Genomic DNA, 26,147 nt, shown 5'->3' on the forward strand with positions numbered 1-26,147 from the left:
ATGGTCTCTCAAGGCTCTTTTCTTCTTAGGAGTGAGGAGTTAAAACTGCTTTTCTTTGAGTGATTTTTCTTATGCAACCCAAGCTGGACTTTTCGGATTGAAAGAGTATCTGTGACAACAGGGTATCAGTGCCATGTATTGCCAATATCTACCCCTTCCACTTATCTCGGCTGGACTCCAAGGCAGCCTGCTTTTCAGTCTGCCAGGCTATCACTATAGATAATTTATAAATGCTTTTAAAACCTACAATACTTTGAGATCTGCGGATGAATACACTTCCTCTTTCCTCCTTTTGGCAGAAGCTCTCAGATCCCATGGGACTCTCTCCAGAACCATATGCAAATTAATATTAATCATATCCTCTATTAGGATATTTTTCTAAGTCTGCAGAAGGAATTTGCCTGCGGGTTGGGGTGGCTGGGAGGAAGTGACTCTTCAGATCAGGTACTGGGATGAACTGCAGCATCCCCTGTCTTAAGCTAGAGGACCCATGAAAAGAGCAAAACTCTAGTTTCTGTGAAGTTAATCTTGACTGGGACTTGAAGAATCTCCCCTACTGAGCTCCAACTAAATCAACCGTGTTTCTGTAAAGCTCTAAGTATGTAGAAATTGCTTTTGTGCTAGCTGTAGCTTATAGTCTTCTGCTTTTGATGTTTCCTGTTTGACCCTAAGGGAAATCAGTGTACTAAAGGATTTTTTCTTCCTTTCTTTCATTTTGTTTTTTAAAATAAAAAAATTAGTTTTTCAGTTTAAAATTTTACAATCAATTATCCAAGAACCAACATGAAAACAAGATTCCAAAGAATCTCCTGAGCTTCCCTCCTCCCCTTTGTGCTTCCTTTTGTTAACCATTTCCTCCTGCACCATTTATAATAATCCAAACCTTTTTCATCTCCATTATATCCAAAATTCAATATAAAACTGCAAGTATTATTCCAATCCTACTAATGATTTTAGCTGTTTACAATGGTTTTTAAAGATAAATTACAGGTATGCACTTTCCCCATTCCTTATTAAAATTTTGGTCTTCCTGATTTCTGATTCTTCCGGTCATTTTTGCCATTTCGGCACAGTCCATCAACTTAATCTGCCATTCTTCTCTGGTAAGGACATTGTCCTCTTTCCATCTCTGGGCCATTAACATCCAGGCAACCTTCCATTCATTCTAGTGGCCTGCACAAAGTCTCTCTCTTGCACTCAAACCACAAAAAACTGCATTCCTGCTTCCATGTCCTCTAACTTGTTCCACCGCTATGCAGTGGAACTGACTTGGGCACAAACCTTGCTCTAACTCTGCTGGCTGATGATGTGTGCGTGTGAGAAGGGTTGTTCTTTCTGTGCCGATGGGATGTGCTCCACAACTTGGAACTCTTCCCAACCAATTTCTTCTGTGAGCAATTCGGTTGCTCGCCTCAGCAACAGTACTTTTAGCAGTTCTCCTGGAGCATAACTGGGAAAAGGAGAAGGGTAATTTCTCCCACAGGAATAAAAATATAGTTCAGCTTTAGCTGAACTGAATTTGAAAGGGCTAAATTTGGTTACATCACATTTTGCAAACACCTTCGAATGTTCTAATTGCACACAGGCTTCAGAACTGCTGAGATAATAATTTAACCTCTTCAAGGTGATGTCCAGAGGTATTCTGCTCTCGTGCTGTGAACATTTTGATATATGACGTTTCAATTATGTTTGCGTCTCTCTCGTACCGTTTGTGGCAGGCATGGCCAAACTTGGCCCTCCAGCTGTTTTGGGACTACGACTCCCATCATCCCTAGCTAACAGGACCAGTGGTCAGGGATGATGCGAACTGTAGTCCCAAAACAGCTGGAGGGCCAAGTTTGGCCATGCCTGATTTATGGGAATGTTAAAATGGAATGGAAAATCAAAGGGAGGTGTTTGTATTTTCAGATGGGAATTCTGGCCAACCTGGGCTTTACATTCTTATTAGAAACTCAACTGAATCAAAAACTGCCTTAAGCCTCAGGGCCTTTTGGGGGTGGGGTGGGATATAAACCGCGGCTGCAGGTTAAAATCAAACTGAATCCAATTTCAACAGCATTATGCTGTGGGTATAAATAGCCCTCAAAGCAGTGCTTTGTTTGACTGCTCTGTATGAATGTGTTATTTCCCTCTTAACTTCCTTAGTTTACCAAAATGATCAGTTCAGGTTTCAAAGGATGGAAACAAGTTGGAGGCAGAGAGGTAGTTCTGGCTATCAAATTTCAGTTTAAGCTGATATTCTTCTTCTTCTTCTTCTTCTTCTTCTTCTTCTTCTTCTTCTTCTTCTTCTTCTTCTGTTTACCCTAAGTTCCCAGAGCAGGTTACAGTAATAAAAAATTAAAATTAAAATAATGTAGAAACTTACAGTTACAAAAAATGTGCACAAACCTTTTGTACAAACAAACATGGACACCCTTCATTCCTTTCCTGTGTGCTACCTACTTAACCATAGTTTCCTGTTTCATCCAAACAGGAATGAATTGCGCTTCTTAAGCTGTGATATCCATGAAATGTTTGCCCATACACGGAGCCGCTTTGTTTGAACCACAGTGAAACTATATAATTAACCATGGTTTCCTCTTTCGTTAAAACCAGGAAAACTATGGTTGCCAGCTTCAGAATAAAAGAGATCACTGAACCAATTTCAAACTGTGGATTAATATCCTGGCTTTTTCCATGGCTGGTAACCATAGCTCCAAGGGCCTTCTGGTGGTTCCCTCCCTGCGGCAAGTGAGGTTACAGGGAACCAAGCAGAGGGCCTTCTCGGTAGTGGCGCCTATCCTGTGGAACGCCCTCCCAGCAGATGTCAAGGAAATAATGAACTACAGTGGTGCCTCGCAAGACGAAATTAATTCGTTCCACGAGTTTTTTCGTCTAGCGAATTTTTCGTCTTGCGAAGCACAGTGTCGGAAAAGTTTTGGAAAAGCTTCAAAAATCACCAAAAACCTCAAAAAAGGCTACCACACCGCGTTCTATGAGTTGCTCCTCAAAGTCAAGTCGCAACTGTATTAATGGTGTTAAGAAAAAGGAAACAAACTTGCAAAAAACGCAAGACGTTTTCGTCTTGCGAAGCAAGCCCATAGGGAAATTCGTCTTGCGAAGCAGCTCAAAAACCGCAAAACCCTTTCGTCTAGCGAGTTTTTCGTCTTGCGAGGCATTCGTCTTGCGGGGCACCACTGTATCTGACTTTTAGAAGACATCTGAAGGCAGCCCTGTTTAGAGAAGTTTTTAATGTTTGATCTTTTATTGTGCTTTTAATATTCTGTTGGGAGTAGCCCAGCGTGGCTGGGGAAACCCAGCCAGATTGGTGGGGTATAAATAATAAATAATAATAAAAAATTATTACTACTACTACTACTACTACTACTACTATTACTACTACTATTACTATTATAGCTTCATGTTTTTGATGAAAAAGGAAACTATGGTTAATGAGCTGCTTCATGGCTGGGCAAAAGGCTCAGGCATATGACAGTGTAAGAAGCTGAACACTGTATGTGGATAGAGTTGTTATTTATTTTAGTCATTAGATTGCACTGGGTGGAGTCAGGAATTCCTGTGCCTTGTTCTGTTCCTGTGGGGAGCTGACGGTTGAATATGTAAGCTTTGGAAGATGCTCCAAAAGTGCAGCTCACTAGACACAATTACTAGTAAAATACAACTTCATATACTATCATGATTAGTACCACTTGTGCATAGTAATTTCATGCTTATATGAGTGGTGAGACCACCACATCATTTCGGCTGCATTCAGACAACATTCCATTCTGCTTTCCTGGTGATTTCCTTACCTGATATTTTTTAGCAGTGTGAACTGCATTAAACTATGCAGGCTTCTCTAGAATATTAGCTATGGAGATGTTGCAAACTGTTGTGACTTCAACTCTTAAGAATCTGCTTTTGTTGCTTTAGAAAGGTAGGGTGCTGCTGTTTCAAAGACACGTTTTGCTTTTAAAGTCAGTGTGATATGGGGATTTAGCTGCATGGCTCCCCACTAAATGTGGTGTTTAAACACTCCACTTTAAATCTCACTGCAATGGTTTTATGAGTCCAAACCAATTATTCCCATCACATGGAGCTGGGAAACAAGCAAGTATTGAATGCATGATTAAGAGTTTACTGCACTGCTTGTGTTATCTGGGCCGCTCTATGTGAAAAGGACAGTTTGATATTGAGGCTACCTCTCAGATCAAGGGTAAAGATTTATTCACATTTTCCAAAAACCAGAGCTATATTCTTGCATTTTGCAAAAAATCACCATGGTGAGTAGAAACAAAAGAATGCTGAAAAACCAGCACTTTAAAAATGCCTAACGTTAGTAAAGGTGAAATGAATAAAGACTTCATTCATTTTTCCAGCTTGGTTATTTCTAATCAAGATCAATGCACAAAGTTAGGTTTCAGCCCCTTCCCATCATTTGCTTTCCCTTAAATGAAGCGGCCACCTGGAGATTAAAATGTATTCATGTTGGGTGCTGAATGATTTTCATCTGGGCTGGATCAACGCGTTTAACAGAATCATAAAAGTGATTCAGTGAAATGCGTTATAAACTTCATACAGGGAAGTCCCAGTGGTGAAAGACGGGACTCCACAGCGCTATCTGGTGTCACTGTGTTATAACACATGTAAACATAGCTGTCAATTTTTCCCTTTTCTTGTGAGGAATCCTATTCGGAATAATGGAATTTCCCTTTAAAAAAGGGAAACATTGACAGCTATGCATGTAAAGTGCTTTATTTTTTTACGAAGGTAGCTAAGCCCCTGAAGTAAATAAAAGGGTAGAAAACACAAGACAGATAGTCTTTGAGTTAAACGCACCGTAGATTCCGGCATATAAGGTGACTTTTTAACCCTGGAAAAGAGGTTTAAAAGTCTGGGGTCACCTTATATGCTGGGTCTGGGTAGTGCGGAGCGGAGCCCACCCCACCGCTGCTGCAGTGGGGGCTTGGAAGCAGCAGCAATGGGCGGTGGCCTCAGCTCCACGCTGGGCAGCTTTCTCCCAGCATGGAGCTGCCCAGCGTGTTAGGCGACTAGGCTTATAAGACAAATCCCCAAATTGCAGTTGCTAATTTGGGGGTTGTCTAATATGCCCAGTCACCTAATACGCCGGAATCTATGGTAGTTCTTTTCAGTTAGACCCTTCTCTAAACATTGAACTACAGGAGACTGCCCACTATTAACATGCATGTGTGTGTGCAATAATTGAGAATGGTGTGGTTGTTTCGTTGAGTCTATGACTCACCTGCTATTGTTTGTGCCAGCAACTAAAATGAAAAGCTGCAGTCCATTACCTCAGAAGATTTGTGCACCCCATACGGCGTTGGCATCTCTCGGAGAAAAACAAAAGGGGGCTGAGAGGTTGCTTTTGTAAAGAATGCAAACCATCAATAATACATATTTGGATTTAGCAACTGCAGTCTTTTGGAAGCATGGTCGATTTTATGGGATTGCAGTTGCTTCATATTTTAGTGCTTATACTGCATTATGTGTTTCTTTGGATGAGCAGAAACGAGAGTTGGACACAGCAGGGGGTAAAACAAATCATGAGCACTTCTATACCTGTCAGCAGTAAGATCTCTGTCAAACTAAGGCTCCCTCTTGCATGCTTTGCTATTCATGTTTTTAGCAGGTTAGGTGCACTGTGCAGACAGTGACTACCTCCAAAATGAGGGTCTGCTTTGGAGGGGAGCTTGGAAGAAGGGTAGGCAGAAGGTAGATTGGGATCTACTGGTAGATTTCCAAATGATTTGCAATAGATCAGTCTGGGTTTCCAACTACCAAGGTTTCATAAACAGCAACACTTGGAGGGGGCTTTGGAGATATCCTTCTTTGGCTTGGAAGAGCCCCAGATCTGTCCAAAGATCTTGATTTGGGATTTGTCTGAATTCAAGGCACAACCCTACAGGGAACCGCAGTGGGTACAAAAATCTGCCCACTGCAGTCTCCTTTCGTGACAGAGGGGTTTGTGGAATTATTGCATTTGCCCCCAATGCCTCCCCTATGTGTTAATTAATATTTTAAGGGAAAGGCTGGAGAGAACTATAGATACAGATATATTGCACATCGTGGATTTGATGGGCTGTTTTTTTATTGGGTTATGTTTCCCTTGTTCATTTGATTTCTTCAAAGATAGACACAGAGCAGACATATAACCAGGAAAATTACAGGAGGGAATAATAACTTGCTGTCTTAGAAGCAAAATTGTGTTGCTGAGACCTCTGGGATTATTATTCCGCCCCCCCTTCCAAGCTGCTACCTGGCGATTGACTGCAACATTTCACATTCAGGTGACCTTTTCAGAGCTGAGGAAATGCAGTTTCAGCTTCTTCAGTCCAGAGCAATGGAGATACTCATTGGCAGGTGGGATTGGTAACTGCCAATTTTGCAGCTGGCATTTCCATAGGGAATGAGGTAGAGAGAGTTTTCTGAAACCCTATTTCCTTTCTAGGTGATCTAATCTGAAATGAGATCACAGCTCTGCATAAAAGCACATTCCTGATTTGAAAAAAAAAAAAAAAACCAGTTGGGAAGCATGAGAGGAATAGGCCTAATTCTCACTGAGGTGGTATGTTTTTGTTTTGAATTTCATTTGTAACCTACCTTTCTTCTGTGGAACTCAAGGCAGTTCTTGGAGTTACTATCCAGGCACTGACTGGACCCAGACTTGCTTAGTTTCAGCAAGGTGGTGGCCTCATGTGCCTTCAGAATATGTGGTAAATCACTGCCTAATGGGTTCATATAATTGAATGTTCTTCCATCCCCGCTCTTGCCTGGAACTCTACCTCACATTCTAGTTGTCTATGTATAGAATATTTCTCTTATTTCTGGACAATTCCATCTCATGATCCATCACCCTGGAGACAAGTGGTACAGCCAAGGCACTATTTCATCACCTCAGTGGGAACTAGGCCATGAGCCAGCCAATGTGAGGCACTTTGATATCTTCTTGATTTCAATGAGAAAATTGACAATATGTGTTAAATCTCTCCCATTAAGGTAGCTATACTGTAATCTTTCTCCCCACTCCTTTATACCTCACCATGGCACCGGCATACGTGTGGAGGAAAACCTTCAACGTATAGCAGAATCCCCAAAAATAGACCAGAGGCAATTGTATTTCATCCAGCAGAGCTTTACTTGTGCTGAAGGCAAATGAGCTTAATGGTTACAAATCCAAATACATTCATGATTGGCACAGTCCATAAAAAATCCAGTTGTAGCACTTACAAAAACTTGTAACAAGACTAAAACTTAACACTAAGCATACTATGTATATAAAGAGAAAGTAAGGCCCAGGCTCCTTTTGGCCTATATTTGTAGTCAGCATGACCTTAATTGGAAGAGATAAGAGAACTAGTTCAAATCAGCTTCCCAGAAGTTTTAACCCAAACAGTCATGAAGCTTCTGCCTGCTTCTCTCACTCAGAGAACCTTCTTGTAGTGTCTAGAATCTTCTTGTATTAATCAGAATAGGAAAGATATTTACACATCAGTCAATACTTTATGCACTAAGAAATGCAAACTGACATAGCACTAGTGGAATTCCTTGCATGGCCTTCCACTAGCAGGACCAGTTAGGAGTATTCTGGGCCAGAGGAATCCGCTCCGTGGAAATCAGGGTCTGGACCGCCACGGCGAGGCGGAGACCCACTAAAAACCACAGGCGGGAGAAGCCTGTGGACGTGGGATTCGGCTGGCACCTTTTGCGCCTCCCCTACTCACGGGGAAACCCGGTTTCAGGGATCCGGAGCGACGTGGGGTGAGCGGCGCGGTGCTTTGAATCGACTGCTTCTTTCACGGAGTGAAGCCGCATTGCTTTGCCGGAGAGCGCTGACTTTTTCCTGTGGACAATTGGACTTTAAACAACTACCCGTGAGTAGAACGGAAAATTGGATCTTTAAACATCTTAATTTGGCACCGAAACGGGAAGGTTTCAAACAGGAAGTCTGCCTTCCTTTTTGGTAAATAGATTGAAGCAAAGGCGCTGCAAGCTAAAGTCTTGGAAAGCCTCTTCTAAAGGATTAAATTTCCATCGGTTAAAACTACTAAACCCCCCTTGGAAGCAGGAGAAGAGGGGGGAAATTTTAGATTGCCTAAGCCTGAAGGAGAGAGAGTGAAGAAAGATAAATTACCACCGTTTTGAACCTGGGAACGGGCTGCCAGTAAGATCGACGTTTTGGGAAAGTTCATTGACTGTGAATAAAACGTATGTTGACAGACAGTTAAATAAGAGAAATATATTGTTTCAATTGTTTCATTTTCAACTTAAAAAGGAGCAAAAGTAGCTGAAAATTGAAACTAATTTTGTTGCTGGATCTGCGTTTAAAAGGATGGATACAAATAGAAATTGTTTCCTCTAGAGGGAGCTTTTGAAACTGTTGCAGGAGTGGAGCTGGGGAATTTTCCAGCTGCAGAGATTAAAGACCGTGAGAATCAGAGATTGACCTTGGACAAGAATGTCGACAGAGGAAGCCTTAGTGATTGCATTTTGCAAGATAAGTGCTTTATTGGTACAGCTTCATGAGAAGACGGATGTGGTGACTACTAAAATTGATAATTTGGGACAAAAAGTGAATACCTATACAGAAATTTCTCAGGAATCGATTCAGGAATCCACTTTGACATGGCAAGTTGTGGAGAAGACGAGGGAGAAAGCTGTTGTTGAACCTCAAGTAATACAAGTGGAGAGAGCCTCAGCCGTTCAGAGGCAATTTGATGAATATAAGCTGTTGCCTTCTACGATTGAATTTAGAGAAAGCCAGATTTGGAGGGATGGAGTCCTGCTTGGATTGGAGAAGGAAAGTTGGTTAGATCCCCTTATGCAGGGATGCTCTGGCTTTTGGGATCTGGATTTGGGTCAGGGGGAGATTGGAGTTGTGGGGGCTTGTAGCTTCGGAGGGATTTTGAAACACGCTCTGAAATATCTTATGGACTTTAGTTTTGACTATGGAGAATGGGCTGACCTGTCGAGAAGGAATAAAGACATTGTTAGGTTGGAGTTTCCCCAAGATCTACTCCTCAGCGCCAAAGGAAGGAAATTAAGAACAAGACCAGCAGAAGATAAAGTTAAGTGCATGTATAAATATGAAGAAGATCTGCAGAAGGGACATGGAAAAGAGTTAAGAGCCTCGGACAGAAGATCACCAGGTTGATGGACCATATGGAATTGATAGAAAGGACTGACAGAATCCGAGACCAGGGAGAAGAGACGATGAAAGAAGATTGGAAAAAAGTTTAAAATTTATTTAGAGAAATATTGTAAAATTAATGAGTGTTAGAAAAATGTTGGAATGAAATTACATGGCTTTAGTAGAAACGTTATAAGGAGTTAAGTTCAAATAAGTTTTAGGGTTTTAATGGTAAGATAAGGTTAAAATAAATCAAGACAATTAAATGACAGAAAACAGTGAAAGATGGAAAGGATTTGCTGAAATAATTAATAACTAGAATACAAAAAAGGGAGGTGTGAGGAGGTCGATGAAACAAGTTAATGAAAGACAAAGATATGGAAATATTGGATGTGTTTTTAATTGTTTTTGCTTTTGTTTTTGTTTTGATGTATTGTGTCTTTTGCTTTTTTCTTTTGCTTTTTATGTATTGTAATGTATTGATTTGTATTGTTTACTTTTTATCTTTTTTTACTTCTATCTGTAATCTTTAAACTTTTAATAATTTTTTATTTTATTTTAAAAAGGAGTATTCTGGGCCACAGGCCTGTGTTGCATTTGTACATTCGGCATTAAATTGCAATGCCATAAAATTTACCAGTACTTGATTTTTATTGCCTTATCTTTCTGTAGACTGCTTTGAAGTGCTCCCAGGCAAATTATTCATTTTCTCTTGGTTTCAGGAAGCAGTGCATTAACAATCACAAATAAAGTTTTGATTCCATTTCGTTTTCTTTTGCAGAAGAAACAAGTGAGTCAGACCAAGATCCGGGTGATTTCAACCATCCTCTTCATCCTGGCCGGTTGCATCGTCTTCGTCACTATTCCTGCAGTCAGTTTCAAATATATTGAAGACTGGTCAGTTCTGGACTCCTTTTACTTTGTGGTTGTCACTCTGACCACAGTTGGCTTTGGTGATTTTGTGGCAGGTGAGGCATGTAATTTGGCTTGGTGGTACATTCTGGGGGAAGAAGTTCTACTCTGCCACTGGTGTTTGGAAATAGACAGTACTTTGCAGATTTTGTATTGATTCCTTCCCCTTAAATTTAACTGTAATGCAATCCAATTGAGGGTAATCAGGTTGGAGGTCATATGCTGGATCACGCAAACAAGAGTCAAGGGCCAGAGGGAAGTGATATGGTCATGGATGGGCTAGTGGGCAGATTCCAAGGCTGAGCAAAAAAAGCTGGATTTTCGCTTTTTGAAATATGGCAATCCTAGCCTTCATTGGTTCCTCAGGTTACCAGTAACCTTTCTGGCCATTATAATGGTGGTGTTTCAGTACAGAAAACACCAGGACAAACTCCTTCAGCCCACAAGCTGCCTATTTGGCACGAGGAGTACAATGCCTGGGCCCTTCAGTCTGCGCCCCAGATGCAAATCTCCCAAGCGCCTAACAATAGCTCTGTTTCCTGATTCAGTAGTTAGGGCTGCACAAACAGAACCAGTTTCAAAAGAAAAGTCTAAACTTAAATCCCACCAGGAGGAGAGGGAGAGGGAATAGATTAAGTCTCCCCATGTTTGGTAGGATTTTAGCATTTTAAAAGGATGGTGCATGTATAGCCCAACCCATCCGTGCATCTTCAGTTTGATTGGAACCTGGAGGGGAAAGGGAATCATTTCTTTGTTTCTTTGTTTTGTCTTGGGGTAGAGAAAAGAGGTGCAGTGGTTAGTAGGGGAAGAAAGGAAATTATCTGGAAAAGGGAACTTTCCAGAATGCAGATGTCCTGCTGAAGAAATGAGTGAACAGCTGCAAGTCATTTGACAAAACAGTAGTGTGTGTGGTATCCCCTGCTGGGAATCAGCAGCATCCAAACCATGCATAAAAGTGAACGCAGTTTTTCTATTTCACACATATTTCTTCCTAATAAAAACAACCTTCCTGAGGACATCAATTTTTTAGAAACACTTAAATTCAAAAGTGGAAGTAAGATCAGAAGTATAAATGACAGCTGTCCAAAAAGCTGTTTTACAGTCTTTGAAAAAAGGGATACACACACACATCAAAGCAAATGGACAACAGCTTCTTAAGCACTAGCTTGCAGAATTATGTTCTCTATCTTTAATAGAATTCTTGGCGCTGGATCCATTCCATTATAGAAACCTGACATTGGAAGTGAAAGACTAATGAGGTGTGTAGTGCAGATGTTATGTACTTGCTGGGATGAGAACACTGCAATTCGGAGCCATAAATATCTGTTCCTGTCAATTACCAAAAAGCAAATGTACCATTTTGGACTGGAGGTCAAAGAGAAGAGGGAATGTGTCTGTGTCCCCCCCCCCCGTTGCCATGATGAAGAGAAGATGCTTTGACTCCATGTTTTTCTGTAGAATCTCTTAACATAACGTGCTTCATATCAGTTGGCAGGAGGAGGCAACAGTAGGGGGAGGTATTACCTTCGTGCCTTAATTGTGGGTTTCTTGCAGCCTTCTGGTTGGCCATTACTTGATGCCAAACGAGGGACAAGGTGGGCATTTGATCTCATCCAGACAAGCTCTTCTTATTATATTACTATCTCTGGTTGCAATCCACCAGTCATTGCTGCCACAAATTCCATTCATTTCAGTGTGCTTTCTCAAGAAGGCAATGAATGAAGGATATACAGCAGGGAATCATTGTGAAATGGCTCTTTTTATCTCGTCTTCTTCCAATGTTGCTGGTTTCAGTTGTATCAATATTATCAGTGTTTAACAAGTGCTTTGAAATGAAGATGAAGCCCTGTGTTAAAATGAAAGGATGTAGGCAATTGATCATTTTGCCTTCTATGAAATGCACTAAATTCTGGGTACATTAGGTTGCAGTCCTATATTCCAGGGATTGGCAACATGGTGCCCAAGGGGACAGTGATGCCCTGTAGGTCTGCTCCAGTATCCACAGAACCTCTGGGCCCACACCCCTTGCTGCTCCCTTGGTGATGAGGTGATAAAATTGGTTAGCTTTCTCATATCCGAAAAGCACATAGGGTTGTATTCAACCAAGCCCCACTCACAGTAGTAGACCAATTAAAATTAATGAACCTAAGTTAACCTTGCTCATTAACTTCAGAGGGCCTTCTCTGAGTACAGCTAGTGTTGAATACCACACCCATAGAACTGAGTGAGGATGATACTTTCTCCACTTCCTCATTCAACGCTATTTACTCAGATCCCTTGGAGAAGCGAAATGTGTGTGCATGCAGTCTCTCTCTCTCTCTCTCTCTCTCTCTCTCTCTCTCTCTCTGGGGTGGGGAGCTGATTGAGGGAGAGGTGATAAGAGCAGAGATCTAGTTATTGGCCCCTGGAATGTTTACCCAAAAAACTTGAATAGAACTGAGTTTATCCATGTTTACCTATATTATCAGTGTAGCCGGTCTTGATGGTTTCTTCTGAGATTTATGAATGGAACAGAATACGGAATTTGTAAGGATGGAGCCAGTAGTGAATCTTAGGGCGCTGGGCAGATCCAGATCATCCATCACCAATCCAATAACATGTTGAATGCTATCAGCTAGGAGCTTTCTTCCTGTTGGCAGCTTTTTTTCAGGAAACTAACTCTTGAGAAGAATTGCCGTGTGACAAGTTCCTTCAATGCACCACTGTGTGCTAATAGCAATTGCCATCCAATAACACGTCAGTTGCCTGGACCTTCCCATTGCTCTGTATTGACAGCCTGTCAGGCTATCTCCCCTTTGATCTTGAAAGAGCTGTTTGTAAAATATAAATGACACATTACCACAGAGACACAGATTAGTGGACGTTGATTGATTTACACCAAAATGGCTCTCTCTGTGCTTACCACTGTATTTCCCCCCCTATAGGACGCACCGAACCATAGGACGCACCTTGTTTTAGAGGGGGACAACAAGAAAAAAAATTCTCCCCCTCTCTGCTCAGTGCCCCTTCAGTGAAGCGGCAGGAGAAACGGAGCCCCTTCCATTTCTCCTCCCGCTTGGCTGAAGGGGCACTGCGCAGCTCTCCCTCTCTGCTGAAGCCAGGAGAGTCTTGCTCTCCTGGCTTCAGCAAAAGGAACCTGAAGCCTGCGGAGCGCAGCGGGAACTCGCGCTGCACTCCAAAGGCTTCAGCGAAAGCAACGCGAAGCCAAGGAGCACAGAGGGAGCGCTCCCTCTGCGCTTTGGAGGCTTCGTGTTGCTATCACTGAAGCCAAGGAGCCTGTATTCGCTGTATAGGACGCACACACATTTCCCCTTAATTTTTGGAGGGGAAAATGTGCATCCTATAGAGCGAAAAATACGGTAATTTGTTTGTGTTTGGAACTGTAACTGTTGATAGATTGAGGTGGCACCGGTTGATGGACAAAGAAAATAGCACAGGATGAAGCAGCACCTCTGCCACGCTCCCTCCTTAACTCTGTGCTTAGATGGCCGTTATCTTGCTTTATGGCAAATCCCCACCGGGGCACATGTGATCAGAATAACCTCGCCGCCGCGTAGCAACGAAGAGCACAACCGCTTGCCCTTTGTTATACTGGGAAAGGCATAAAGCGATGGCAGCACGTATAGCGTACGTTGAGAGAAAACAATATTTGGATCCCTGCCAGCAATTGTATGCTTTGGTTTTTATATGAGTCTTCAATCATTGCAAGCCCGTTCCTAGACAGGCTGGGCAGAATGCACTTTAAGGCTTCATTGAAATGGATCAGATTGCTAACAGCCTGCAAGAGTGGAAATGCTCGGGGGGCGGGGGGTGAGAGAGAGGTATGGACTGAACCATATTACAGGGGAGGGGGACGCATCTACATACATAAATGTTATTGGGCAGTGGTGCTGCCAAGGCAGAAGCCAAGGGCCCTGAATGAACAGGGGGGCTGCAGGAAATTGCTTCGTTTTGAAGTAAGGTAATACAAATATATTGTATACTGTATATTGTGGTGTGAGGACTGAGCTCCATAAGGCTATTTAAGTCCAGGCTTAGGAACATAGGAATCTGCCTTATACTGAGTCAGACCATTGGCTCATTGAGCTCTACACTGTCTACACTGACTGGCAGTAGCTCTCCAGGGTTTCAGGTAGGAGTCTGAAGAATCTGACTCAGATCTATCTGGAGATGCCAGGGATAGAACTGGGGACCTTCTGCATGCAGAGAAGATGCTCTACCATTGAGCCGTGGTCCCTAAAAATTACCTAACTGCATCATTGATCTCAAGTGGGTCTTCGCCAATCTGTCAATATTTAGCCACATGGAAAAGGGGAAATTTAGGGTGCGATCTAATAAACATTCACTATAATGTTAGTAGGGCTTCTGAATAGGCATAGAAAGTTGCACTTCAGCACTGCAAGTTGATTATGTTTGAAATCTGCCTTGGAATACAGCAAAAACATTTCAAACTCTAAACTTGGATTCAACATTTGCATTCCTGAACTTTAAACTTTGAAGGAGAAAAAAACCCTTGCATAATGACCTGGCATGTGGTTGCCAGTTGCCACCCCAATTAGTTTGAAACAGAGCTTGCTCTAATATGATCATTATTGTTTTAAAAAGTTATGAACAAGAAAAGAGGAAATAAACAAATGAAAGTTCCAATTTTAGTTACGGATTTGCAACAATTTAATTTGATATTCCAATCCCTCAGAGTGCTGGCTGCTGGGACAGAAGTTATTACAGCCTGATTTTAAAGGACAGATTCGTTCTGCTGTTTTAAAGCCATTGGCATGGAGGAAATTGTTTCAGGAAATGAGTGGTTGAAGGTCCAGTTTCAGTAACACTGTTGACTCAAAAAAGGAGCCACTACCATACCAATTGAAGGCTTCGTTCCTAAAGCAAAAGTTTCAGAACTGAACTGGGTGTATTTCTGAATAAGACTACTTTGGATATTATTACTGTAAGTCTGCCATCCTGCATCAGGTATGGTTAAGAACTCATCGAACCTTCACAGGACAATGTAAATTTATCAAGCAGCAATTTGCACACTGTGACAAGCTATTACTTTGTAAATAGTCATTTGCAATGCTTATAGAATATTAGAGTTAGAAGGGACCCAAAGGGCATCTAGTCCAACCCCCTGCAATGCAGGAATCTCGTTGCAAAAATATATATAAAAGGTGGGCTGTTAACTTAACAGTGACAAAACATGGTTTCACCCTTTGATATTTCTGCATTTAAATTCCTGGGTGAAACCAAACACTTTGCTTTTGTCTGTTTTTTCCCCCCACCTCAGGTGGAAATGCCGAAATTCCTTACCGGGAGTGGTATAAGCCCTTAGTATGGTTCTGGATCCTTGTGGGCCTTGCATACTTTGCTGCTGTCCTCAGTATGATTGGAGATTGGTTGCGAGTTATTTCGAAGAAGACTAAAGAGGAGGTAACTACAGGCAAATGATTGACCCTGGCGGGTTTTCCTTTGCCAGTTTGGCTTTGATTTGCCCTTATGAGTTCATTAAGTCTGTTTTAGAAGACTTGTACCCCACCTTCCACTGTTAAAAAAAAAGTGTTCTAAATGGTTTGTATAAAATATTAAACAAAACATTTTTGTTTTGTTTTTACCTTTATCACGGAGAAGAAAAGACTGAAGTGTAAGTCCTACCCAAATCTGGAGTAGAGTCCCTAAGATGGTTGGATGGCATCTTGTTTTCAATTTTCAATTGTTATTGGAAATTTTATTTACAACATAACATAAACCCCCCAATACAGAAATCCACCCTCATTAAACGTGAACATAACATACAATAAGCATAGCATACAGCAATACAAACAACCAGATAAAAGACTTCCTTGTGGATATTTAAGTTATAATTAGAAAAATCTTAATAATTATTCATAAAGGAAACAGCTTATAAGAAGTAAATAAGGAGGCCAGATACAGAAGAAGAAGAAGAAGAAGAGTTTGGATTTGATATCCCGCCTTTCACTCCCCTTCAGGAGTCTCAAAGCGGCTAACATTCTCCTTTCCCTTCCTCCCTCCCAACAAACACTCTGTGAGGTGAGTGGGGCTGAGAGACTTCAAAGAAGTGTGACTGGCCCAAGGCCACCCAGCAGCTGCATGCGGAGGAGCGGAGATGCGAACCCGGTTCCCCAGATTACGAGACTACCGCTCTTAACCACTACACCACACTGGCTACAGGATAAAGGGGGGGGGGGGAAGGTTGGATGGCATTCCCTTTGGCCTGCATAAGCAAGACTGAGAGGAAGGTCTTATCGTTTGGGGCAGCCCAGGACCTTCATCCACTCTACTGAGGCTTGTGCTCCCGGAAGGTCGCTTTGGTGCTGCAAACGCAGTGGTTTGAGTTCACCTCTAGAGGCACACTCCATTGCCTCTTGAGACAGATGGATGCCATCATCAATACTCTTATCACCATCACAATTTTATTTGTATGCTGCTTTTCCACAAAAAGAATCAGGCTCAAAGTGGCTTACATCAAAGAAAGTGGGAAGGCATCTCAAACTCTACCGTTGTTAGAACAATTTCATAATAACATAATAAAAAAATGGCATAATGGCAAATATAACCACATACACAAAACCCACAACAATTTCAGTGCTATAAATATAGCAAGATTGCATTAGCGACCGTACACCTCCTGGCAAGAGCAAAAATAACAAGGGAGCTTGACAGTTTCAGCTTGGTCAAAGAAACACCTCTTCCATGATGTTGCTCTTATATCCTGCATTTCTTCCATCATCGAATCCAGGTCGGCATACATGTGGTGGATGCCCATTCAAGCACCAACCAGATCCAGGCCTCCTTAGCTTCAGCAAAGTGGTAGTGCTTTCAGATCATGCCCTGTGATGATAGATATAATATCTTAACAAAAGCATTGATAAAACAAAGACACTCATAGCACAGATGGAATGCATTAAAAACAACCAGATTATGTGTTAGAAATTGCTAAGCAGGCAAATTCTAAGTCTATCTAAGACAAAACAAGGTAGGGCAAATAGAGAGGGAGCCTGCCAGGCCTTCCTTGGAAGAGAATCCCAAAGTTTAGGTGTCATCTCATAGAAGGGTCTCACCTAGTCTAGCCTCAGTCATAGTTGGAACCACTGGCGGACAAAGGGGTGGTGTGGGGGTGGTTCCCTGGGTGCCATCTGGGGGGGGTGACATTATGGCTGTCCCCACCCCCAGGATGCTCAGTGCTCACCGTGCATGGCCCGGGATGCTTGCTGTGCACCCTGGCGTGCGCCATGCCCCCTGAGACATGTGCTATGCCCCCTGAGATGCGCACCCCCCCGAGACACACACCACGCCCCCTGGGATGTACGCGAGCCACGCCCCAAATGTTCGCTGCTCCGCCACTGGTTGGGACACAGAAAAGAAGCACCTCTATTTAAATTCCTTTTAACATTCTTTCTGGTGGCACTTTATAGAGCTGCGGTATTGATCCTATAGGGTGAAAGAAACGGGACCAGGGATTGATTGAATCTGAAAGTACTTTGATGATCAAAGCTAACGTCATGGGGGAAACAGAAGGGTGGGTGCATACTTATTAACACAAGGCAGAGAATTTCTGGTTTCCTGGAAATCCACCTCATGGTGTGGGGGGTGGGAACCACACACAAAAGCCTGGCCCCTTGTGAATGATCTCAATTTGTTATTTAAGCTTGGCGTTGTATGTCAAAATGGTGTATTTTGTAGGAAGTTGAATGTTCCAGCTTTGCCACAACTGGTCTCAAAGGGAGCTCTTATGCCTTGAATAGCTTGTGTGAAAGAAGACATTTGGCCAGCATCGCCTCCCGTGTGGCTTTAAATGGCATGAATGTAATATAGTAGGAAGTAGACAAGAGCTATTTGGAAACCAAGTGAATAATTCTAACTAGCGTCGCTTCCCCTCCCTGCCCCATTTGATCTATACTTGCAGGAGTTTCTAAGTACCAAACAACAACAACAACCCACCCTTAAAAAAAACAATACTATGATTTTTTTCAGCTCTTTGTTCTTGTCTTTTTTCACAGGTTGGTGAAATAAAAGCCCACGCGGCTGAATGGAAAGCCAACGTGACTGCGGAGTTCAGGGAAACGCGGCGGCGTCTGAGCGTGGAAATCCACGACAAGCTCCAGAGAGCAGCGACGATTCGGAGCATGGAGCGCAGGCGGCTGGGGCTGGACCAGAGAGCCCACTCGCTGGATATGCTCTCTCCGGAGAAACGCTGCGTCTTTGCTGCCTTGGACAGTGGCCACTTCAAGGCTTCATCTCAGGAAAGCATCAACAACAGGCCTAACAACCTGCGCCTTAAAGGGACGGAACAGTTGAGCAAGCATGGGCAGGGGGCCTCCGAGGACAACATCATCAACAAGTTCGGCTCTTCCTCCAAGCTGACCAAGAGGAAAAACAAAGACCTGAAGAAGAGCATCCCGGAAGACGTGCGCAAAATCTATGAGACCTTCCGGAACTACTCCTTGGACGAGGAGAAGAAGGAGGAAGATTCCGAGAAAGGGTGTCACTCGGAACATTCCAGCACTGCTGTTCTCACCGACTGCATTGAGCAGCACATGGGCCTCGAGAACGGGATGATCCCCAGAGAAACCAAAGAAAGGGAACACGAAAACAAAGCATTACTTGAAGACAGGAATTAAATGTGAAAACAAACAAAAACAATGACCCTTGACTCTCACGAACCAATGTTAGTCTTTTATATACGTACAAGATATATATACAGAGGGATATATGTATCAAGAAGACATGTGCCTTATACAGACTTCTAATTCAGTCTGGTTCCATAACATCCTGGGATATTTCACTGTGCCATAACAACCGAAGTCTGCTCTGCCAAAAGAAATCACACTGGGAAATGGCGTCCGCAGCTGGAATATGGACAATGACAGCCTACATGTGCTTGCCGTGGAGGAACATCCAAACACCAGGGTAATACAGCTGGAAAGGCAAATAACAGAGCGGGAATGTTTGGGAGCAAAGACAGACCGCTTAGAAGAGCATTTCGGGAAGTGAGGAAAGAAGGCTTCTGCTTTTTCAATGGATGACAAGTTCCTTGCTTCTGTCACTGCTGAATCCTTTTTTTATATATATGGAAAGGCAAAATAACTTTAAAATAAGGCAGTTTATGATTTGGCATAGGATCCAAATATGATTGTTCGCCCATTTTGTATTTCAAATATATATATATATACACACACACATACAAAAATGGATGAATTAGCTTCAGTAATCCAAAAATAAATAAATAAATAAATGCCCATGCACAAGGAAGTTGCCTGGACACTGCTGAAACACTGATGAAGATAACAGCAGGATATCCCCCCCCCCCCCGAAAAAAGAAAAGAAAACACACAAAAACAGCACATAACAAATGGAAATTTTAAAAGCGGGAAATTGGGGTGTGGGTGGGTATGGGTGTTTTTCCCTGCCCTTGGAAGAAATCCCTGTGACAAACTGATAATCATACACTGGAGAACCTTCAAAATTTCAGGATCTGCATTGTTTAAGCGAGGAATAACCTAGCGCTTGGTTCAGTTAAACAGTGAGCCCCTTGTTTTAAAATGTTTGCATCCACACTTTGTATTACTGACGGAGCTCCAGTTGTAATGCTGTAATACAATGAAGACGGAGAGCGAAGCCTTTGCATGATGTCAAACATTTTGCTCTTCTCTGTAGCAGAAGTTGAATTTTTTAAAACAGTAGGCATAAGTGCATATACAATGTAAAGTCATGGGGCAGGGCAAATTTCAAAACTCAGGGCTCTGTGTCCCTATTGGTGGTTAGGGTTTAGGTATGAGAGACAGACAACTTCCCAAAATTCCATGTGGATGATGAAGGCGATGATAAAAAATATGATCAAAATTTTTAAGTGCTTATAGCTTTAAGTGCCATTAATAACATCATATTGTGCAACTGTTAAATCACATGCTTTGTGGACTATCCTCCTGTAAGTGTTACTTTTCTTTCTCATTCATTTTAGTTTCTTTTCCTCCCTTCCTCAGAACCTAAGCAAATCATCTTTTGGTTTCAAAGCCAACAACAAACAAGATAATTATTACTACACATTTTATACCCATTGCCATGTCTTTGATGATTGCATATGGAGAGCACAAATAGCTTCAGACCTCAAAACAAAGAAAGAGGATGTGAGAAAATTAATTAATGCAATTTTGGTGTGTTTGCTTGCATAAGAAATAGAGTGAGGGGAAAGGCGTTGAAATGAAAGGTGGGTTGGATTACATGTGCAAACTTGCATATCATCTATGAATTTTTTGCATAGCCTTCAAAGACTGTCACCAACAGCTGTGGTTCTTCAAATCCCACCAAGCCGAGTGCAACACACTACACCTCCCTCCTTCCGTACAATCCACCCAAACTTAGTTTATGAAGATAATATAACCAGGAATAGTTTCTGTAATCATGCCTTGACATTCTAGGGAAAGCACGGGGTGGGCCCAATCTACAATATGGTTACCGGATGTCCCCGTCTCCCAGGGACAGTCCCAGGATTTACAAATTTGTCCCCGGACAAAATCCGTCCCCGGAATGTCCCCGGATTTCATTTAATGTCCCCGGATTTATAGTTAAAGTGTTGTAGATTTATTAGTAGGGAAAGAATGTTGTGTGATTGGTTCAACGGCACAAGACACATCATATGGGACTTCTGGTGAGGCAAAATGGCGGGCACCACGGCAGCGAGCAACTCCTGAAGCCAGCCAGAGCCAACCGCGCTACCAGGCTGGCTCCAGGCTGCTGAGACTGCCACCGCCACTGCTGAGGGGGAACCAGGGACGCCTGGCGCGTCAACTGGGGGAAACTGCTGGACACCCCCCCCCGTGACCCAAATTGAGCTGGGAGTGAGAGCGCCCGGCCGACTGCCCAGCGACACTCCGGGGCCAGGAAAACCCTGGAGCTGATGCAGGGAGAAGGAGGAGAGGAGAAGGAGAAGGAAGAGAGAAAGAGGAAGGAGGGAAAAAAGAGGAGCCCCGACCTTGCTGTGCCACTGCCGCCATTGCTGAGAAGGAGAGGTAGGGGAGCACCAGGAGGGCAAGGACACGTGGCTGAGCCCAGGCCCGACCCAAATCTACTCCCCGGCGCTAGCACTCCCAAGAGAGCAGGCCAGGGCTCAGAGGAAGGCCATGTGACAGAGTAGATCACAGAAGAGATTATTTCTTAATTTAATAATAATAATAATATCAACAACAAAACCTTTTTTTTCTCTTTTTTTAAAAAAAGTGTCCCCGGATTCTTTGAAAAAAATCTGGTAACCTTAATTGACCGTGCACTGGGCTTTTGAACACACACCCCTCACCAGTGAAGTTGTTACCGGGAATTTGCTCCTGTAGCAAATGTGGGGAGGTGGTGGTCACTGAGACAATTGGGGAGCTTTGTACACCCACAATACCAAACCTGATTCCCCTTGTGAGACTTTTTTTTAAGAGACACCTTGAATGCTGTGTAGCTTGATCATAAGGATGTGATTAAAGTGCATAATGAAAAGAGGTGCTGGGGAGTTGGGACCAGATGCAAAACTTGGGGTGGGAGTGTCCAGAGCATGAGGAGAGGCTGTGAGAAACTTACCTGTGGCTGACATTTTTCTCAAAGGCTGCCCTGGAGTCAGCTGGTCTAGGAGGCTATTGAAGCAGTGACAAAGATCAATGCTGGATAAATTCATAGATTAAAAGCCTTGCGTGACCTTTATCATGAAAGATGTTGCTTCAGAAACTGAAAAAAGGCTAGAAAAACAACTCTTCCCACCCTTGCAGTCTATGGATTTGTTGAACCAAGACAGCCCTGAAAGCTTGCTCATTCGGTTGCCCTTCACTTTATGATCAGATACTGGGAATTACATTCTCTTAAGACATGCAGTTTCTGTGATAACCTTGAGAGGGAAATAGTGGCTAGACTTAAGAGCTCTAATCGCACAGATCTGATGTTTTAAAGGCCTGATCCTTCAGACTTTCATTCTTTGAACATCAGATATGCAAAAAAAAAGTTTAACAAAAACACCCTCTTTAAAATGCCAGCTGTTAAATGTTACTTCACTACTAGCTTTCTCTTACAAGGAGAGTGTGCACTGGGGGATGCTAGTGCTGCTAGGTGAGAATTAATTAAATATCAAAGGCTTTAGTGAGCCCAAAATGTTCATCATCAAGGATGCCCCAAGTGTCTGCTGCTCTGGCCTTGCCATCTTTCAGCCAGCCTCTGCTGGGAGGCAGGTATTTCTTCTTTGCATTGAATATAATTGGAGAATCCATTCATCCCAGGAGCAGAGGGACTACAAAATGGCCTGCTCCCGCAGAAACCTGCCACTTCTTTCTGAGTGGGGAATGCCCAGCCATTGCCTATTTACATGCATTATCTAGTGGATGAGAATGCAAATTGAAATTGCCCACTGACTCTGTTTATTGATTGATTTCATTTCCACTAGTGCTGCTAATATAACTTTTGGCTCAGTTCTTTTTGTGTGTGGCAGTGGCAAATTTTAGTGACAGCGTGACAAAATTAGGCTGTTCCTTATGGTGGCTGTGAGTTGGTGACCATTTTTTAAAAATAAAAAAATATCTTCAAAGAAAGGGAGTGACACTGCATAATTATGTAGCGTCACTCCTGGGGGATTTGGGAAGAAACAGTGGCTGCTACCAAAGGATTGCCAGAGGCAGGCGATGCGTTTCCAACTCACCCTGAATTTTGGGCCTCCTGATAATGGACCGAAATGCTCTCTTCTATCAGTTCTCTCAAACTGGACAATTTCAGATCAGCCCTACACATCTGCTTAGCTGCATGAGTCTTCAGACTCTATTCCTCCTGGTGCAGGGCCTGACACGAAAAGTAAAAACAAACCCAGGGCTGTCTGAAATATAAACAACTGTTGAACTCAGTATTGGTTTTGTGAAGCCTGATTCTACAACACGCTTAGTCATCCTACTTTTCTAAATTCAAATGGCAAGTGAAGTCCCTAGGATTTCAGCCTTTTAGATCTGCTTAGGTTAAACTACACTGAAAGCAGCATTGTCAAGGCAGGTGAGCAAGCTGACTTCTCTTCATGACAGTTTTCAAGTTACAGTTGGCCCCTTTCTACAACAATGAGAGCAATCAACTTGAGAATCTGGAAGATGCGCCTTAGAACTTCTCTGAGACCCATCAGCTTCACACTCATAAATGATGCCGCTGGTGCAGATTGATGTCTTACATGAATGATGGGAGTGGCTGAAAGTAACATCTAACTAAAGGGACTGTTATTATTATTATTATTGATGTAGTTTATTATTTCAACTGCAAGGGAACAATGGATGATGATGAGATAGGATGCACACACCTCTGTCAATTAGCAATTGGCTCAGACCCTGAGGGATTAAGTGCAACCCTCTGTGTGGTTTCAATGAGCTACAAAGTATACAGGGTATCCTTCCTAAAATAGCTGAGCTGTTTATGTTTATGAGCTGTCCTATAGCAATACCAAATGTGTTGGAGAAACTGGCTCTCTAGATGTTGTTGTGTTACAACTCCCACCATTCTTGGCCATTAGCCATGCTGATGGAGGCTGATGAGAGTTGCAATCCAACAATATCTGGAGAGCCACAGGTTCCCTCATCCCGCTTTTTAAGGGTCGGATGGCCTCATAGGTTTAAACAACCAAAATCTCTAAGGAATGATTATGGGTGTCATGTTTGGAAGAAATTAATTACTTTTGAATTGATGTGGTTTTAAATGTTTGTTTCATGCTTTCCCATCATTTCTCTTTTTTTATTGCCAGGCTTTGATAAGGTGTTAGTATTTCCCTTTCTCTAGTTCAAAAAACATCTGGTTTCTTCCCTGCGGATCTGAGAAAATTGTTAATTGATATATGTAGATATGCCACTGTGTAAATGACAAAAAATAATTGTAGTCCTTTAGATGGATTCTGAGGCTTAAGATATTCACATTAGATGATCCCAAATGCAAATTAAGGTGGAAAATAATCACATGTTAACTATAGAAAACCGTTTTGAAGTCTAATTGTAGTGGCTGGGGGTAGGGTGAGGCAGGAACCTGCAGACCAGATGTGGAGGTCCCAGGACCATCTCTAGCCTGGGGCCACTGTTTACTCACCTCTGCCTTAACAACTTCCAAGGCCAGGCCCACAGCTTCCAAGATCATGCAGAAAATCTCCCTGCCCCACTCTGCCAAGGGAGATCCAGACATGGAAACTACCTTTGACATAATGTCCACCCAAATCCTACTGAGATGGCTAAATGTACCTTCTGAGCAGAATAAGAATGTGCACCCATACTTGGAAGCCACTATGTGTTATACATGACTAGTCCATAATTCCAGTTGGATCGGGAACATTAATTTCAGTTTGAAAGGTGGGCAAGAACAGCTTAAGGGCTGGAATTTTTGAATAACTCATTTGGACTCGTTGGAGATAAAGGTTCTCACTACTGTGAAGTTTGTGACTTGGGTAAATATTGAGATTTCTTAAAACCCAAAGCCATGAACTGGAAGTCTGTTTTGACTGAATGAAATTGAGGATTTGGAGTGAGGGCTGGGGTTGGCTTTCTCAGTAGCAATATGGGGGCCAATATTTTCAGTGTGGCTCCCTCTCTAAATTGATAATAATAATAACAACAACAACTCGGTCCTCTTGCGGAAAAACTTTCTACAGCTTCTCATACCATTTTGACTTGCTGGTTTCCATATAATTTCACAGTGCTCTAGAAAGCTATTTTTAGAACATGAGGATTCTCTAATCAATATCATTAGCTGGGTAATAAGCCAAATACACCTCTTGCCATCTCAAAAAGTTCTGCTGCAACTGTGTTTTGTTTTGTTTTGAATAATGTAATGTCTTCCAAAGATGAGTAAAACTGCAACAAAGACCTTCTGGAGGATTACAACCATTCTTCCTGTTGTTTAGTCTTCTTCTAAATCTTTTGTAGTTGGATATTCCATTCATCTTTTGCATTAGTTCTGCAGTCAACACTGTTAGCATGTTGTGGCTAATATTTCATGAAGAAGAGAGTGATCAGTGGCTACCAGCCATGATGAATATGCTCTATGGCAGGGGTGGCCAACTCCCAAGAGACTGCAATCTACTCACAGAGTTAAAAACTGGCAATGATCTACCCCATTTTGGGGGGGTTCAGGTCAAAGTTGCTGAGCTTTTTTTAGGGGAACCAAAGTTGTTGAGCTTCTTTGGGGGGAGCCAGTGATCTACCAGTGATCTACCACAGATGTCCAGTGACCTACTGGTAGATCACGATCTACCTGTTGGACGTGCCTGCTCTATGGCCACAATTGGAGGCAGCAGTACTTCCAAATACCAGCTGCTGGAAACCGTGGGAGGGGAGTGCTATTGTGCTCATATTCTGCTCCCTGATTTCCCCCACACACCTGGCTGGTCACTGTGAGAACAGGATGCTGAACTAGATGAGACATTAGGCTGATCCAGTAGGCTCTTCTTATCTGCTTATTTCTTTATCCCGTGTCTCCTTGTGTTTTGAGATCTAGTGTTGTGGAGGGAATGCTGGCCCAGAAGGATTCAAATTCATCTCTCTGGACAGCCACTATCTTCCATTGCTAAAGGCCTCCCATTGTACTTGCGAGACTGTCTTAAATTCAGTGGTTTGCAGCACCAGGGACCCATTATCAGGACTGGAACTGTGTCATGTGGGGAGGGAGGATTTAACCCCTTTCCTCCTGGGCGTCAGTCTCAATGAAAATTACTTCCCACCGCCAGGAGTTCTGTTCCAGGAATGGCCACAGCAGTGTGAGCCTTTGAACCGAAGCAGAGGGAGGGAGGTGGTTGTCCTGGCAAGAGTTCAGGGTTAATCGATGCAGAGTCAAGAGAAGCTAAGCAGAGCAAAGGCCACTCTTTAGCAAACTCAGGCTGCAGGTAGCACCATGGACAGCTCTGCAAGACACCCAAGCTGGGGATTCATTGGAACAAGATTCAAATGTTGAGCAATGGGCAATCTCTTGACTGAGCCTTAAAAGAAAACAAAACAAATAAAAGCAGCACTTCTGTCTGAAAGTCTTGCTCCACTTCTGGTGAGAGATGCTTCCTCAGTTAAAGTGGTGTACTTGCTTCAGTGGCTACTGAGTGTAAGGGAAACGTGGTTTCATGGGGGCT

The 26,147-nt window shown here is 42.8% G+C and overlaps 1 protein-coding gene across 2 annotated transcripts in view; it reads left to right on the plus strand.

The window, feature by feature from the left end:
- The window catches only part of KCNK10 (potassium two pore domain channel subfamily K member 10), an 88,667-nt gene extending 67,464 nt beyond the window's left edge, over window positions 1–21,203 (plus strand). For both annotated transcript variants that reach the window (XM_082233313.1, XM_082233312.1), the window contains 3 exons: window positions 9,909–10,095; window positions 15,321–15,463; window positions 18,052–21,203. In XM_082233313.1, coding sequence (XP_082089439.1) covers window positions 9,909–10,095; window positions 15,321–15,463; window positions 18,052–18,672 — 951 coding nt within the window. In that variant the 3' untranslated portion in view covers window positions 18,673–21,203. The remainder of the gene's footprint in view (window positions 1–9,908; window positions 10,096–15,320; window positions 15,464–18,051) is intronic.
- The last annotated feature ends 4,944 nt before the right edge of the window (window positions 21,204–26,147 follow it).

This window comes from Podarcis vaucheri, assembly GCF_965113315.1.
Source record: "Podarcis vaucheri genome assembly, chromosome: 1".
In the NCBI taxonomy this organism is placed as follows: Eukaryota; Metazoa; Chordata; class Lepidosauria; order Squamata; family Lacertidae; genus Podarcis; species Podarcis vaucheri.